Source organism: Fringilla coelebs, assembly GCF_963513975.1.
Source record: "Fringilla coelebs genome assembly, chromosome: 3".
In the NCBI taxonomy this organism is placed as follows: Eukaryota; Metazoa; Chordata; class Aves; order Passeriformes; family Fringillidae; genus Fringilla; species Fringilla coelebs.
Window position 1 is genome coordinate 104,990,652 of NC_140030.1, and position 15,643 is coordinate 105,006,294.

Consider the following 15,643-nt stretch of genomic DNA (forward strand, 5'->3'; position numbering starts at 1 on the left):
CTTTTCAGAGACACAATTCCTGTCTCTTGTGGTGTGAAAGCTGTTTTGGGGAGTAGGTGTAAAACCTCCCCAGTGTGAGGATGGAGAACATATTGCACTATCTGTGCATAACTGTTCTCTGCTGGGCAAGATCCTCAATATTAGAAGAAGACACACTGATTTTACATTTTTAATATTTCATTAAATCTTAGTGACTTTTTTTGAGAGGTTTTGTTTTCAAATATATGTTCTACCTTTTAGTCTAGAACAATGAAAGCCATAACAATGTTATGGTATGCCATGAAAAAAAAATTATTTTGTGCCTCATCGTGGGAGTGAGGAAAGATTTAGAAGAAAAGCCTGAAATTGCCAAGCTGGATTGGTGCTCCAGATGTGTTTTTTGAGGGGTGTGTGTAGTTGTCATATTCCCATATTATGACAATATATCATCCATCTTTCTCCTCAGAACACCATCCAGCGCTGTAGCCAAATGTTTCAAGTGTTGGGAAGGATGAAATTTTCACAAGAAAGTCTCACAGATATGTCTGCTTGGCAGAAAGATTTTTGAATGTAGAATCTGAAGAAGGAATAGAAATGAAAGCAAGTTTTGATACAGAAGAAAAGAATTGCTGAGCCAGTCTGACTGGATAACCAGGGAGGCAAATGGTCTGTTAGTTGGAAGGGGTTTTTTATGGCTTAGAGCAAAGGATAAACCCACCCCAAACAAGAAGATGTTTTTACCAAGCAGAAAGATAGCACAGGCAAACAAGTCAGGAAATGCTGCAAGCAGAAAAAAGGTCTCAGAATTTTCCACTGCAAGAAAACTGAAAAACAACTTCTAGCTTAAACTGTAATGTACTGACTTTTAGTGACTGGAGAACAGTAACATGAACGTGGTAATTACAGTAGTTATGCTAGGCTATAGATAAAAGTAAAGGTACAGATTGGTTCTCATGTATGAAGATGCTCAGCAAAGGAAAGTCTATAATGCACTGTAACCTAAACTCAGGGTCTCCAGGCCTGCCTGCAGCTGGAGCTGACATCTGTAGGCACAGCTCTGTCACCCACCACCCTGGGCTGCTGTAACATCTTGGATGGAATAAACTGCATTTTGGAGAGCCCCTGGAGTCCCACACCTCTTACATTCAAGTAGTTTTCCTTGGTGCCTTGAGGCAGTTTGTTCCCCTGTCGCCGGAACCGGAATGGGGAAAGACACGATGATCGTTTGCAGTCTCAGGCAGAGGGGATTCCAGCAGAACCTCTCCATGCCTTTCCCAGTGCTGCAGATCCGATTGCAGACGCTTGGTGGAGCAGAATATTTACAAGTTGCTTATCACTGCACGCTGTTGGCTCTGCCTGTTCATAAGGGACGCCTGGTGGAAAAGCACTTTTTTTCACTTTTTTTTCTGCTTGCCCTCTATAGAAGATTGTAGGAGGTTCAGGCAGTTCATGCACCCTTCAGTTCCCTCCTCGCTCAGGGCCACGGAAAGGAAAGCTGAACATGCAGCAGTTGTGCCTTCCAGAACAGCTGCTAGATCATAAGCCCATCCTGGGCACCTGTGTGAATTGCAAATGGAGATGACTTGCAATTGAAAATGGGGAATTTTGAGGCAGTAATATTTCTCCTGCGAAGTATTTCTTCTATGGGAGACACAGTGTGGAGAAAATGTCCCTCTGCACAACAGCTGTATGCAGATGTTCAGAAGATATATTGAACATTAATATGAAATATTTAATATTGATCCAAGGGGTGAGAAACATGGCTTGATCATATATTAACCAGTGGGAACTGGGTTCAACACATAAGCAGGAAAAGATACATACAGCACTTCTACATAACCAGATGTTCCCATCATCCGTGTGTCTGGAGATCCCTGAGGCTTGGACTGTGCACATGTGAGCTTTTCTGCTCTTCCTAGGACAACATTCCCAGAAATTTTCCTTAAGGTGCTTGTGCTTTCTGCTGGAGCTGTGTAACGCCAGGTTTAGTCAGCCTGACTAAGGACCTTCTTGGTCATGTATTTCAAAAGAATTTCTGTATTTCTCCTGTATTTCAAAGGAATTCATGTATTTCTGTATGACAGAAAGAGAACTACCTAAACCTTAGAATCAGGTGAAGTGAATTCTGTCAGAAGTACTGTAATACATGGCAGATACTTCGGAATAGAGGTGAAAATTCATGAGCAGAGAAATGGAAAAAAGTTGGAAGTAGTAAGGAACTTTCTGTAACCAAAGTTATACAAAAGGAACTTCAGCAAATTTGTGCATGCACTTAATAGGAGGGAAGGGCAGCAGCAGAAGGAATGAGGGGCTGGAGAAAAGCAGGTTTGGACATGCTGCAGAATGGCTTTGTGGGGCCATGGCTGCAGATCAGCACTGGCTGTGAGGCACCTTAGGGGCAGGGAGAGAAGAGTGATCTAAAGCCACTGCCATGCCATCCAAAAGGCCAGTGGGGGCAGTGGCACCCCAGAACATCTTGGTGTCAATGCCAGCTGGGAATGCAGCCACACTTGCAGAGGAGTGAGCATGAGGTGAGCACAGAATGCATCTAGGTAGAAAACTTTTGGCTACACAGGATCTTTTTGATCCATTGTCCCCCAAACATATCAATGGTGGCCTCGTTGTAATGCCAAGTAACAAAGAGCAGCACAAATAACACACAAAAAATATGGCACTAGAGGAAGAGGAGAGGCCCAGTGAGGAAAGGACGCGGTGAGACACTGGCACGTGGAGTGAGCTGCACTCCCATAACCTCTAGGCTAGCAGGTCCTGGTCTCACATTCTCCTGTGGTTTATTTAAATTTTATTTATTTTTTTAGTTTTTAAAAATCATCAAAATAAAATATATACAATTAAAATACATCATCAAAATTTAAAGATATAATAAAAACATTTTTATTCAAAACTACATCTAAATATCAGAACATATGTACAGTTGAAACTATGAAACCTAAAACATAAATCCTATTCTTCAAACACTCTTCGCATAGTCTTCAGCTTTTCTTCCTGATCTTCGAGGAAAGACTTCTGTGAAGCCTAAAACATAAATCCCAGTCTTGAAACACTCTTTGGATAGTCGTCAGCTTCTTACTGATCTTCGAGGAAAGAATTCTTCTGGACTGTCGGCAAGGACTTGGTTGATACAGGAAAATCAGAAACTACGGGACAAAACTTCTTGGTAAGACTGTATCCAGCCAGGCCTGCAAAGTAGAGACACAAAATCTATCAGAGCCTGCAATGCAAACCTAAAGCATCTAAAACTCTGTATTTCATGGGACAGATTCCTTGGAAGCTTCTAAACAGCAGCAACTTGAGGCAGGCCAGGGGGAAAACCCTGCCCCACTTGCCCAGAGCTATCCCAGGAACAGTCTGGCCTCTGGGCTGCCCTGGGACAGCAGGGAGCCCAGAGCCCTGTGCTCTCCAGGAATGGCTCAGCTGCACCTGCAGCCTCCTGCTCCTCTCCCTGCCCCACAGCTCAGCAGCCCTACAGCTCCAGGGGCACTGGCAGCAGCACAGCTCCTTGCAGGGGGCACATGCAGGGCACAAGTGTTCCCTGGCAATGTGCACAGCCTCTCTGGGCTGCCACAAGACCCTTCCTCCCAACAGAGGGTGGCCCAGCTCTCTCCTTACCTCTGTGTGAGGCTGATCCATGCTGCTGGGGCTCCTGGGCCAAGGCCCCCTGAGCCGGCAGGGAGCCCACACCTCCATTCCCAAGGCCGGGGATGTCTCCATTCCAAGCCGATCAGGTCTGTGAGTTCCCTTGGGAACAGAGTCATCCCTGGTCCTGTCCTACACTGAAAGCTCTTTTCCTTCTTTCTTTGGGTTTTTGTGGTAGATTCAGAAGAAGCTGTTGACCAGGTACAAGAGAAGTGACTTAACTGAACTCACGCCATTATAATCAGCCCTTCTAATGATTCAAGAATTCAAAGTATATTTTAGTTACTGAAAAGATTGCTTGGTTTTTTATTTTTTGTGAAACTAGCATCAGATTACTTTCTCTGAACAATATGGAGCTGGCAAGCTAAGAGAGAAGGGTTCTACTACTTCCTGTGCTGCCCATTGCTGACTCACTACTACAGGATCCCTTTCCTTCCAAACAGGAAAGGTTTTCTCCTTCAAAAGAAGGAGAAAAGGAGTGGGAACATTCTCATTTCATGCTAAATGCCTTTCTTTTCTCTACTAATATCTAACATTATAAAGGCTATAGGGAGAGAAAAGGCATGTCCAGGATGGAGAGGAATGTTTTGTTTTCAGTGCTGCATTTCCAGGACCCCAAGGTACCACTCCAGCTCCTGCCACTCAACACTTCACATGGCAGAAATTTTCACTGCAACAATAGAGAACACTCCCATTGACTGGGATCTGGGAGAGTCCACTGAGCCAGTCAAGGAATTGAAATTAATTTTAAGAAATTTTTAAAAGAATGGGTTTTAACCAAGCTTTCCAAATGTCACCTATGAGTCAAGTATTCTGTGGTCATTATTTTAGGACAGACATGCTCTGTACCTACCTGCATGTTCTGAGATCTTCTCTTGTCTTCTGCTGCTGGATCTTGGCCTAGAGAGAATGGAGGACAAAAGAACATATGAGGAGGCAGAAAGAGAAGGGAGGGAATGGGTGTACCATGAACCTACTTATCATGGTCACTCCAATGAAGGAGCAAAAGTAACACATAAACCCCAAGAGGTTGCAAAGCTGATTAATTGTCCTTAAAATTTCAGTTGCTGCAGTCACACAGAGCTGGCCAAGTTTTGCATGAAATAATAGCCAAGTCCAGCAGAGGACCAATCTTGAGATGCTTTCAAGCCCTACCTCCTCTTCCCCACCACCACCTCTGCTCTTGGGGCATTGCTGTTGGGTTTGACATTGTGCTGGATCATCATAGATGGGCAAAATGGCAAATGCCTAGAAGTTTGCCTAAATACATGGGACAGCTGACTGTGCAAAATGACCCCAGGAGATGGGAAGAGTGAGGTGAACAGCACACTGGAGCAGCAGACACCCTGGCTTACCTCATCTCCTGGGACTCCTGCAAATCCATCTGGAGGGAGCTTCAGATAGACCCAGCAGCACTGTCAACAGGGAGACGTCCTGCCTTGGGAATTGGGGGGATCAAAGGCAGTCTCAGTGACACCTTCTTCATTTCCCCACCACTGGCATATGGCAAGGAAGCCTGGAAAGAGTAGAACACAGTGCTCAGATTAAGCATCCAGCCTTGCCCCCATTCCTGCCTCAAGACATTTAGATAAGCCTTAAAGTGGGACCTGGCAGGAATAAACAAGTCAAACTGATGGAGCAGCTTGGCACAGGATGGGGAATGCAAAGGGAACTGGTGAGGGAGAGATGATGTCACATGTTTGACAACTCTCCTCTCATGCTCATTCCTCTGCAAGTGTGGCTGCATTCCCAGATGGCATCCCCATGTTTGACACCAAGATATTCTGGGGTGCCACTGCCCCCACTGGCCTTTTGGATGGCATGGCAGTGGGTTTAGATCACTCTGCTCTCCCTGCCCCTAAGGTGCCTCACAGCCAGTGCTGATCTCCAGCCATGGCCCCACAAAGCCATTCTGCAGCATGTCAAAACCTGCTTTCCTCCAGCCCCTCATTCCTTCTGCTGCTGCCCTTCCATCCTACAGTTCCCCAGCAGCCTTGGAGCCCAGATGCTGCTGAGCTCTCGCCATGCTCGCTGCTCTCCAGCTCCCACACATCCATCATCTCAGGCTCTCTGCCATTTAGGAAGTTCAGCAGAGCTCCCTGCCCTGCTGCTCTCTGCAAGCTCTCTGCCTGCCCAAGCTGCTCCAGGGCCCCCATGCCATGGCCAGGAATGGGGCTGGAGGCAGCAGGGGCAGATGCACACCCATCCTTAGTATGCCATCATTTCTGGCCCAGCTAAGGAGCCAAATCAGGACCTGTTCAAAGTTCACTGCAAGGGTCAGTTCCTGTAAGGGATACATTGGCCCTTTTCTCTGCAAGGCTGAAATCAAGTAGCCAAGCCTTGGATTGGACATTGTGCCTACCAAAGCTGTTGTTCATCTGCCTCCTCCTGCACCCCACAGCAAACCCAAAACAACTGCAGGTCCTGGCCCTGCTGCAAAGGCAATCGTGTGCCTGGGCTCTGGGCTGCTCTCCCCATGGCCACCTCCCATCCCTTCCCTCTGGACAAAGCCATGCCAGAGCACACAGCTGCCCAGAAGCTGATGGAGTAGGGAAATAGCATCAGAGACAACTGTGCAGAGGGCATGGCTGTACAACTGACTAGCTGAGACAACCTGACTTGGCAGGTTCCAGCAAACAGGTTTTTCCACCCAAAGCAGACACAGCTGACAGAAAACACCACCAAGACATAGAGGTGCTTCATAGATACCCAGAGGTTAGTAAATGGAGAAGGATTGCTTTTCCAGATTGGACAACTTTAGCTGCTCTGACTGCTTTGTTGGTGTTTGCTCAGCCATGAGACAGAGGAGGAAGCCACAACAGAGCCCAGGAACCATTCAAAGACCTCTCCTGTTATTGATACATGCTGAGCACATGAAGTCTGCACTACACACCCATTGCAAAGACAGCCTGAAGCACGGTGTCCAGCTGAGCTCTTCCTTGGCTCAGCTGCTCCCCTGGGCTCACAGCTCAGGAAAAGGTCTCTAAGCTCTGCCTACAGCACGTAAAGTGAAAATCTACCATACTGGACCTAGCTTGGTCTCCCCTTACCTTACCTCCTTTTCCCTCTGAACTCTGTTCCTGGTTGCTTCTTCTGATATCTTTGTAGCCAGTGCCAGTTTTGCCTTTCTCTTTCTCTCTATTCTATATCTTGCTTGGTTTGATGGAAGACCTCTCTCGGATGGGAGGCAATGTCTTGGAGGGACGGAATGAAGGGGGACATGTCTGGGGAAGGTTCTGGGCAATAGGGAGCCAGTCAGGCCTGCAAAGTGGAGACACAAAATGTAACACATTCCACAAAGTAAATCTTAAGCACATTAATCTCTGTATTTCTTGGGACAGACTTCCTGGAAACTTCTAAAGAGCTGCACAGGGAATCATGCTCTTACCAGCAACACCTTAAAGCAGGCCAGGGGGAAAATCCTGACCCACTTCCCCAGAGCTAGCACAGGAACAGCCTGGCCTCTGGGCTGCCCTGGGACAGCAGGCAGCCCAGAGCCCTGTGCTCTCCAGGAATGGCTCAGCTGCACATACAGCCTCCTGCTCCTCTCCCTGCCCCACAGCTCAGCAGCCCTACAGCTCCAGGGGCACTGGCAGCAGCACAGCTCCTTGCAGGGGGCACATGCAGGGCACAAGTGTTCCCTGGCAATGTGCACAGCCTCTCTGGGCTGCCACAAGACCCTTCCTCTCAACAGAGAGCAGCCCAGCTCCCCGCTTACCTCTCTGTGAGGCTGATCCATGCTTGGTCTTCACCTTGTCCTCAGGTTTGGAGTTTTTTCAGGCCCCCTATGCCATGACTAGGAAGGGCAATGGAGAGAGCGCGGGCAGATGCTCACCCTTCCTTAGTATTTTGTCATTTTTGGTGCAGCTTAAAACTCCCATCCGGAGGTGTCCAACTTTCTGGCAACTTTCTGGAGGACTTTAAACCTTCACCAGCCCAAAAGGCTGGCGAGGTTTTCCTGCACGTGTGGAGGCTTGCTCTCAGCACACTTAATCAGCTGGGTGCCCATCACCTCGCAGAGGGCACAGGCAAGCTTGGTGACCACGGTGCAGACGTTGGCGCTTCGGACGGGCAGCGCCTTGTTCTCCAGGCAGGACCAGAGCACGGGCAGGGCGTAGCGCTGGACCACTTCAGCGCTCCTGGCATGAACCCATTCCACAAGCACTGCAGGGACAGAGACACAGCTCCTTAACACCAGCCTCAATGCAAACAAGGATCTACCTCTGGCTCTGCTTCTAGGATGCCCCTCTGGCCAAGATCAGTGAAATCGCACACAGAGCCCCATGACCCAGAAATGGGCAATGCAGCTGATCATCCCTGAAACAGAACCACCAACCCCTCAGAACTAATTTCTACAACCAGAGCCTTGCAGCTGTGGCAGACTTTGTACCTTTACTAAATTATTTTACAATTTGTTTCTGCTTGAGCAACAAATGAAACCTCAAATTGCCTTTAATTTCCATTAACAAGTTGTCTAAACCCACACAGAAGATTTGGAAATGCACCCTAGAGAGGCAATTGGGAGATTTCTAATAAAAGGGATGATTCCATTTTTGTAACTTTGATGTCAAGGGCCAAAAATCTAATCTGGCTCTTCCCTTTGCTCCATGGCACACAGCAAAGGGCAGTATTAGAATATACTTCAACACTCCAGCCCACCAGAGACGAGTGCTGCTTGATAGCTGGATGAGAAACATCAGTGACTAGCTGGTGTCTTTGGCAGAATGCTTTTGTGGCTTCCAACAAAGAGCTCTTTCAAACCTCAGGGTGTCTTAGAGAATCACCCAGACCCCATTGCCCTGGCATTTGAGCATCTCCACATTTTAATGGCATTTCTTTCTTGCAATGTGAAATAGGGGCATTGAGAGAGAGAAAAAGGCTGCACAGGGGACTGAAATTTAGCCAAAACACAAGTGTTTTCTCACATTATCTCTGGAATCTGCTCTCTGCTCATTTTCTGAACTGAACTATATCAAACACAAACAAAAATTTACTGCCAACAGGCTCCTCGCCTGGCAGATTTGCCTGAGAGATCGAAATCTGAAATGCTCAGGAAACCAGTCTTATTTTCTTATCAGGCAAAATGTTATGTAGTAGCCATTAACTATTCTGTGGTGGAAGAGACTTCATTTTCTCTATGCTTTTAATCCACCAGCAGTCATCAACACTGAAAGAGCTCCTGAAGTACCCAAAAACAAATTCTGCTAAGCAGGAAAAGGGTTAGGTACCCATTTTAAAATGGGACCTCATTTGAGTTTAAATGCAATTAAAGACATTGGTCACTATGGAACTTGAGAAGGGCCTCAGTGAGAGTTCAGCCTCAGTGAGAGCTCTTCCCCCATCTCAGATGCTGCACAGCTCTGCAGCAGCCACGGAAAGCCTGCCAAATACACCTGCCTTGGCTATTGGGCAGGAGGGACAAGCTCAGCACCTCCCGATGTGGAGGAGCTACTCTACTGACTGTTCACAGGCATTCCCTGTAAATACTCCCTCAGAGAGCTCTTGGCTTAAAAGGGGAGGCCATACCTGTGATACGCTCCGTGACCGCCAGCAGAGCTTCACCACTCAGTTGGCTCCATTGGTGGCTGAGCTCTTTCATCAGGGATACTTCATCTACAAGTGAAACACACATTTCTGCTCACTCTTCTGAGGGCATAGGAGAAAGGACAGTGGGGAGGGAAAGGGCAGGGGCAACCCCATTTTATACAATATAGTCAATTTCTGCTATGTTTGAATTATTTTCTTCTTTCCTTCCAGCCTAATTGGCAGGGTTTAAACTTCCAAAAGAAAAGCTCTCCTTTCACGTTTGTAAATCCAAAGTTGTCTGCTGTCCCAGGAGCGATGTTAAAACATTTCACATCAGGGATCTCAAGAGTTCAGTCACATGGAAGCAGTGAAAAGGTTTTGCATCCCAGAGCAAAAAGGAAGAAGCCCATACGTGGGACACAGAAAGGCACTGACTCAGGCAGTTCATGACTTCACAGAGCAGTTGAGGTGGAGAAAGTGGAAACTACCCCTGAAGACCTGCCTCTTCAACACTCAATTTTTCAGGCATATTCCCCCAGTGCAGCATTTTCAGAGATGACATAAATCTGTGTGGCAAAGGAATTTACAGCAGCCCTTGGCTAGGCTGGTATTTGCTGTTGCCATCTTGCCCCACGCAAGGCAACGTGTGGAACAAGACATCACTGACAGCTGGACTTAGACCAATTTGTTCTAAAGAAATGGACTTGGTGAATCATCGGTTCCCCTTTGAAAAAAGAAGACAAAAAAGAAAGGTGGGAAATAGGCAGCTAATGCCTCTAATATAGAGCCTTCCAGGTGGCTGCTCTGCAGAGGCTCTGATGGGCTGATGTCCCTTCATGCCAACAGCAAAGCTGTTCATTTGGGAAGTCAGATGGGGCCCAAGCAAACTCCAAAACCCCTTTGCCTCTGAATTGTAGCAAAGCTGTAGTTCAGGACTTGCTCTTCAGACCAGCAGCACAGAGCCAAAGGAGCCTGGGACTGTTGGGAAATGCTGCTGCACATTCCAGCCTGTTGGGATGGTGCATAAGGACTGCACCTCCACAACTTCTGGTGGGTGTCAGCTGGAGCATTCCACAGACAGCAACAGCTCCCAAGGCACTCAGGGCTCTCTTGTGTGGGAGAGACAGAGACACAGTTGAGGAGAGTCCATGCCCAGGCTCAGCCTTACCTAAATGAGAAACGGAGTTGTCCAGTGCGTTCACAGCTGCAGCATGAACCCCGGGATCCTTTGAGTTTAGGTTCTTTGTTATCCCCTCCACCAAACGGATCATCACCGGGTTCAGGGCATCTTCCAGGAGTCCAATCATTTCTGCCAGCACCTCCAGTGCCTTCTGCTTCACTTTCTTGTGTGTGTCATTTATTCTTGGGACAAAATAATCAAAAATCTGTGAAGAGAACAAACAACATGAAAGCTGGATTAAAATGACCTTGTTTGAAGAGGGGATGTAGCAATGAGCACTCAGCAATATAAAAGATGAAAGTGATCCTTTCTGTCAGGTCAGGCCTTGCTTGCACAATTTCACCGTTTTCCTGCTGGCCACTCACTGGAATGGTTGTGCAACCTCATGCTGCTTGAAAGCTTTTAATCTCTTTTTAAGAGTTTTGGCTGGGGACAAAACTCTTTGCTTTCGAAGTATGGAAGCAGATATTTACCATGCCCATTTTTTAATACAGTTGCCTCAAGTACTGAGGGCAGTTATGATTTTGGCAAAACTATGCCTGGAGGAGATCTAAGTTTTATTTTGTCTGTGTCTGGAGAAGGGCAGGGCTCTGGTCAACTCTTCCAGGATCCAGACCAGTTCTCTAACTAACGGGTAGACTTCTGAATTGTAATGTGCTCTACAGCTTTCATTAGAGCAGTTCAGTCCCTTGACAGCCACAGTATCAGGCACCATTTTCTGGAAAAAGGGGAAAAGCAGCTACTGGGAGGAGAAAGGATAGACCTGTCCTTAGCTGTTTTCCTCCTTTTCCAAAGAGAAAAAAAGGCCCCCCAAGAAAGGTGAGCACTGTCTTTACCAAGAGGAATAGAGATGAGGATGGAAATGAGTAGCCAGAGTTGTGCCTATGCAAGACAAGATGGAGTTTACAGAAGTATCCTTTTAAAAACATTTTGTTTAAAGCAACCCAGCCTGATACTTCTCTTCCCCATCCAAACCTATTTTCTGTCAAGAGAATAATTGCCATGCTTTCAATGGCTGGACTCCCTTCACTTAACCCAACTTGGAGTAGGAGACAGCAGCAGTTGCACCAGCAGAAATTCTGCCATCATCTGATCAACGGCAGCAATAGGCACCTGCCAGACAAATACAGCTGGACTGAAAGAACTTGTCCTGAAGCCTGGACCTGAATTAAATTTGTCTGGGTAAGAGGGACCAGCCTGTCCCAAACAGGCAGGATGTAGTGCCAAGACACACTGAATTAACTTTACTTCTGCAGGCTTGGGAAAGGAGCTAAATGAAAGGAAAAATAAAGGTATCATACATACTTGGACAATGTTAGTGGAGATCAGCTGGGGCCTGGTTTTGGACAGGTCTAGGAGGAGTGCCACTCCTTCCATCCTTGTCTGAAAGCCCTTGGCTTCCAGGAGATGGTAAAGCTTCTGGAGTGACTCCCTTCCTTCCACAGTTGCAGGTGATGTGACCTGGGCTTTTGGATGGTGGAGGTGTCCACCAGGGGCAGACTTCACCCTGGAAAACAAAACCAAATTAGGACCTGTTGGTGGTAATACCTTCAGTTAATTGTGAGCAAAATATCTTGAGGAGCTTTCTTAATGGTGTGATTTCAAGCTAGAAAATCATGAAGCTCTGAAGAACAATGTGGACCTCATGACAGTCATTATGGGAGACAATCTGCAAGTAACATTCTCACCACTGCTCACTCAGGAAAACCAAGGATGAGATGCATCTGATCCATATTCAGATGGCTTCCAAGGCACACATTGCTTTGTAGGAAGACACTACTTCCAAGTTTAAATGCCTCCTCATATGGGACATGTGTGTCTTATAATAAGGAAACTCTTCACTCTGAAGTGTCTCTACACCAGGCATGACAATCTGGAAAAGTAGCTCAGATGCATCTGAACAGATAAACAGGGGCATAGCTGAAGGATCCAGAAAGTCAGGAACAGAGATAGAAAGAGAAGCCAGACATGCCAGAACTACACTCACATTTCGTTTCCTTCCCTAAAGACTAGATGCACAGCTTAACAAATCCACTGGGAATAATCCTCTGGGATCAACCTGTTTCTTCCATGAGCATGGGAAGATGCTAGCCATGCTACTGAGGCATGTGATCACTTTCCTGCCACCACTGACCATGACAGAGCTAAATAAATCCCCTCTGTTATCAGAGGAGAACAGGTACAAGCAGCTCTGCCAGTGGCATGAAGAGACAGCAAGGACCAAATTCTTGTCTTAAATGCTGATTGCAGCACAGGGGGAAGTAAACCAAACATGCTGTCCATCAAGCAAACTCTATGAAGGACAGGAATACCAAGACAAAAAGTCCACATTGAGATGCCTGTTGACCAAAATGACTCAGGAATTGCCTTGCTCCTTACTACTCAAACTTGGTACTGTTTGAGGGTAAGAAAACCATGAATCAGCCATGCCAAACCACATAGATGGGAACTGCTTGTCTGGGGAATGTAATGCTCCTTCTAAACTGGGACTTCTCATTAAAACACCCATCTAAAAAGGACTCCACTTGGATGAAAAAAGCCCTGGTTGAATTTACTTGTCTCAAGTCAGGCAGCAGAGACTTGGCCCTCTCCTAGCCTCCACCACACTGCCCTTGCCACTGCACTGGATCATCTGAGCTGCAACCAGTGGGTGTCTTTTGTCACCCAATTTTTGTGGAAAGCCCTCCAGAGAAGTTGTGCTCAACACAAGGTAGAAGTAGACATTTTTTATCCTAACAATCTTTGGTACTGGTCATCTCCAGCAGAAAGATTTGCCTGAGAAAGAGGCGTGTAAAGCTTGTCATGTGCTTTGTCTCATCTGACAAAAGTGCTCAGTACCGTTTGCTAGAAGGCACTCTGGCCTGGGGCTTCTGTGAGCCATCCTTCCTCTCCTTCTCCGGCTCCTTGACAGATGGACGTACACCCTTCTGGTTTTCCATCCCCTCCTTGACAGATGGACGTGCACCCTTCTGGTTTTCCATCTCCTCCTTGACAGATGGACGTACACCCTTCTGGTTTTCCATCCCCTCCTTGACAGATGGACGTACACCCTTCTGGTTTTCCATCCCCTCCTTGACAGATGGACGTACACCCTTCTGGTTTTCCATCCCCTCCTTGACAGATGGACGTGCACCCTTCTGGTTTTCCATCCCCTCCTTGACAGGTGGGCGTTCACCCTTCTGGTTTTCTGTCCCCTACAAAGACATAAAGAAACCCCATGAATCTTCCAAATATAAAATAGGAAATTCCCTCTTTAAAACACAAGTTAGAACCAGGATCACTGCTACCAAGACTTAGGGAAACATTTCCTAACTTACAGAAATAAACAGACCAGAGATTCCGTGATGCCAACTCTGGTTTCAATAGCCCAAGGCAGATTATGTGTGCTACCACACTGAGCAGCAGTCTAAAATCCCAAATTCATTAGTCTTGAGCATAAATGGGAATAATGCAAACTGATGGGCAATGAGTGGTCTTAAAGGAAGCAGCAGAAAAAACTGGACTCTTTGGAGGTTGGCCCATTGTGTTGGAAGTTGATTTGGTTCAACGCTTACTCTCCCTGCTCCTGCACAAAGGCACACTCCCTTCTGTAATGTAGATAAAAAGAACAAACCCCCTCCCAAACAAACAGATGATTTTCCTCTGGATGCTGCTGAATTCACCAAGTTTCTTCCAGCTCCACAGGGCTTGACAGCAGGGCAGTATTCCCAAAAGACAGACAGTAATTGTAGTAACTAGGATTGACTTGGACATCTTTTGTATGTTTGGAAATTTCCTAGGTTCTACTACTTCCAGTCTCTTTTGCAAAGACTCGGTTGTGTCCAGAAGCATCATTCTCACTTAATTGCTTTATTGGGGGCAGAGTAGGGAGAGTGTGATGGGGGCGTACAGGTGAGTGTAAACCCATTTACTCCTCTTTCCCTTTCCTCTTTGTGACCATATTTAAAGTATTCAAAACCCCACTTTTCCCCTAATAATAGCAGTTCCTCTGTGGTCTGCAGATGAAGAGGCTGAGGATAAACAGTTCATTCCCAGGAGCAAAATGATTCAGCAGAAGAGGAAAGAGATAAAGACACATTGGGTATGTTTGATCTCGGATTAGCAGTGGCAATACTTGCACAAAGGAGATATTCCTCCTGCCAAGCACTTACTTTCTTCTTAATTCTTGTCAGGATGTCTTCCAGGTCATGCTTGGAAAATGATTGTTCCAAAAGCTTTTTAAATTTTTGATTGTTCAGCAATATCTTCACTATCTCCTGTCCATAATGCCTAAGGAAGAAAGGAAGGAAATTAAAGAAAAGTGAACAAAAGAAGAGTGTTAACAGAAGAGGCTGATACCCTAAACTCATCAGTTGCAATCCTTGCATGAGAAGGCACTACCTACTCAGCAAAGAGGAAGATTTACCTCACTTGACACTGCACAGTGCTGTAGTTGAATACAAGAGGCAAGAGGAGAATGTGGGGCAACAGAAAAATACCATTTCTCTCTGAAACTGGGGGTGTGCTTCTGTGGGATCAAAGGATCCCAGAGAACAAGTGAAACACATCTGCTTTGTTGTCAGAGCCTGTTAGCAGTGTCCTGCTGCCATTGCACAGTAATTTGCCTTTCTTTAACTGGCAGGGAAGCCAGGACAAAACACCTCATCCTTGCTTTTGATTATTCTATACTATATGCATGCACAGGGTCAGCTCTGGTGTTCTTGGCAGCTATTAATGGGAATTTCATCATCAAAGTAAGGGGATTTGGTGGTTTGGGGTGATTTTGCTACTAGGAAAACACAGTTTTCTTCAAGAAGAAATGTGGAGGTCACAGAGACACAGATGACAACATTCCAGAAATCTGCAGAAGAGGTTTAGAAAGACTGAATACATTGGCTAAAGACCTCTGAAATATTTCTAGGGAAGTGTTAATGAGAAACAGATGTTTGGGATCCTTCAGTGATTATCATTAGCCAACACTTTGGCTTTCTCTTGTGCACCTAAGGCAAATCAAAACTGTTAGACTGGCTAATCTAGCTCTTTTGATCTCAGTAAAGAATCCTTCAAGTCACAGCAAGTTGGCAATGCTCCTTCTTGATGGCCAACCTCAGGTTACGCGGTACAGTCATTTCCCCAGGCAACCCAGAGCAGCAGTCACAGCACCAAGCCTGACAGAGCTCAAGAAGTTTTTGGACAATGCTCTCAGGCACATGGAGTGACTCTTGGGCTGTCCTGCACATGGCCAGGAGCTGGACTTGATGACCTGCATGGGTCCCTTCCAACTCAGCATATTCCATTATTCGATGTCCCTTATCCACACAG

At 46.4% G+C, this 15,643-nt stretch overlaps 1 protein-coding gene and 1 long non-coding RNA gene across 2 annotated transcripts in view; both read right to left on the minus strand.

Moving 5' to 3' along the window:
- Positions 1-2,903: 2,903 nt before the first annotated feature.
- Positions 2,904-7,473, minus strand: LOC311151389. Its single transcript, XR_014615995.1, has 6 exons — positions 7,355-7,473; positions 6,692-6,897; positions 4,992-5,152; positions 4,490-4,536; positions 3,610-3,826; positions 2,904-3,179 (listed from the first exon to the last, which is right to left on the minus strand). It is a non-coding gene; the product is annotated as an uncharacterized lncRNA (long non-coding RNA).
- Positions 7,474-7,564: 91 nt separating this feature from the next.
- LOC311151952 (uncharacterized protein) overlaps positions 7,565-15,643 on the minus strand; it is a gene marked incomplete at both ends in the record, with an annotated part of 33,927 nt that continues 25,848 nt past the window's right edge. Inside the window, 6 exons of the mRNA XM_084202664.1 lie at positions 7,565-7,800; positions 9,163-9,249; positions 10,331-10,547; positions 11,648-11,849; positions 13,181-13,536; positions 14,494-14,611. Coding sequence (XP_084058790.1) covers positions 7,565-7,800; positions 9,163-9,249; positions 10,331-10,547; positions 11,648-11,849; positions 13,181-13,536; positions 14,494-14,611 — 1,216 coding nt within the window. The remainder of the gene's footprint in view (positions 7,801-9,162; positions 9,250-10,330; positions 10,548-11,647; positions 11,850-13,180; positions 13,537-14,493; positions 14,612-15,643) is intronic.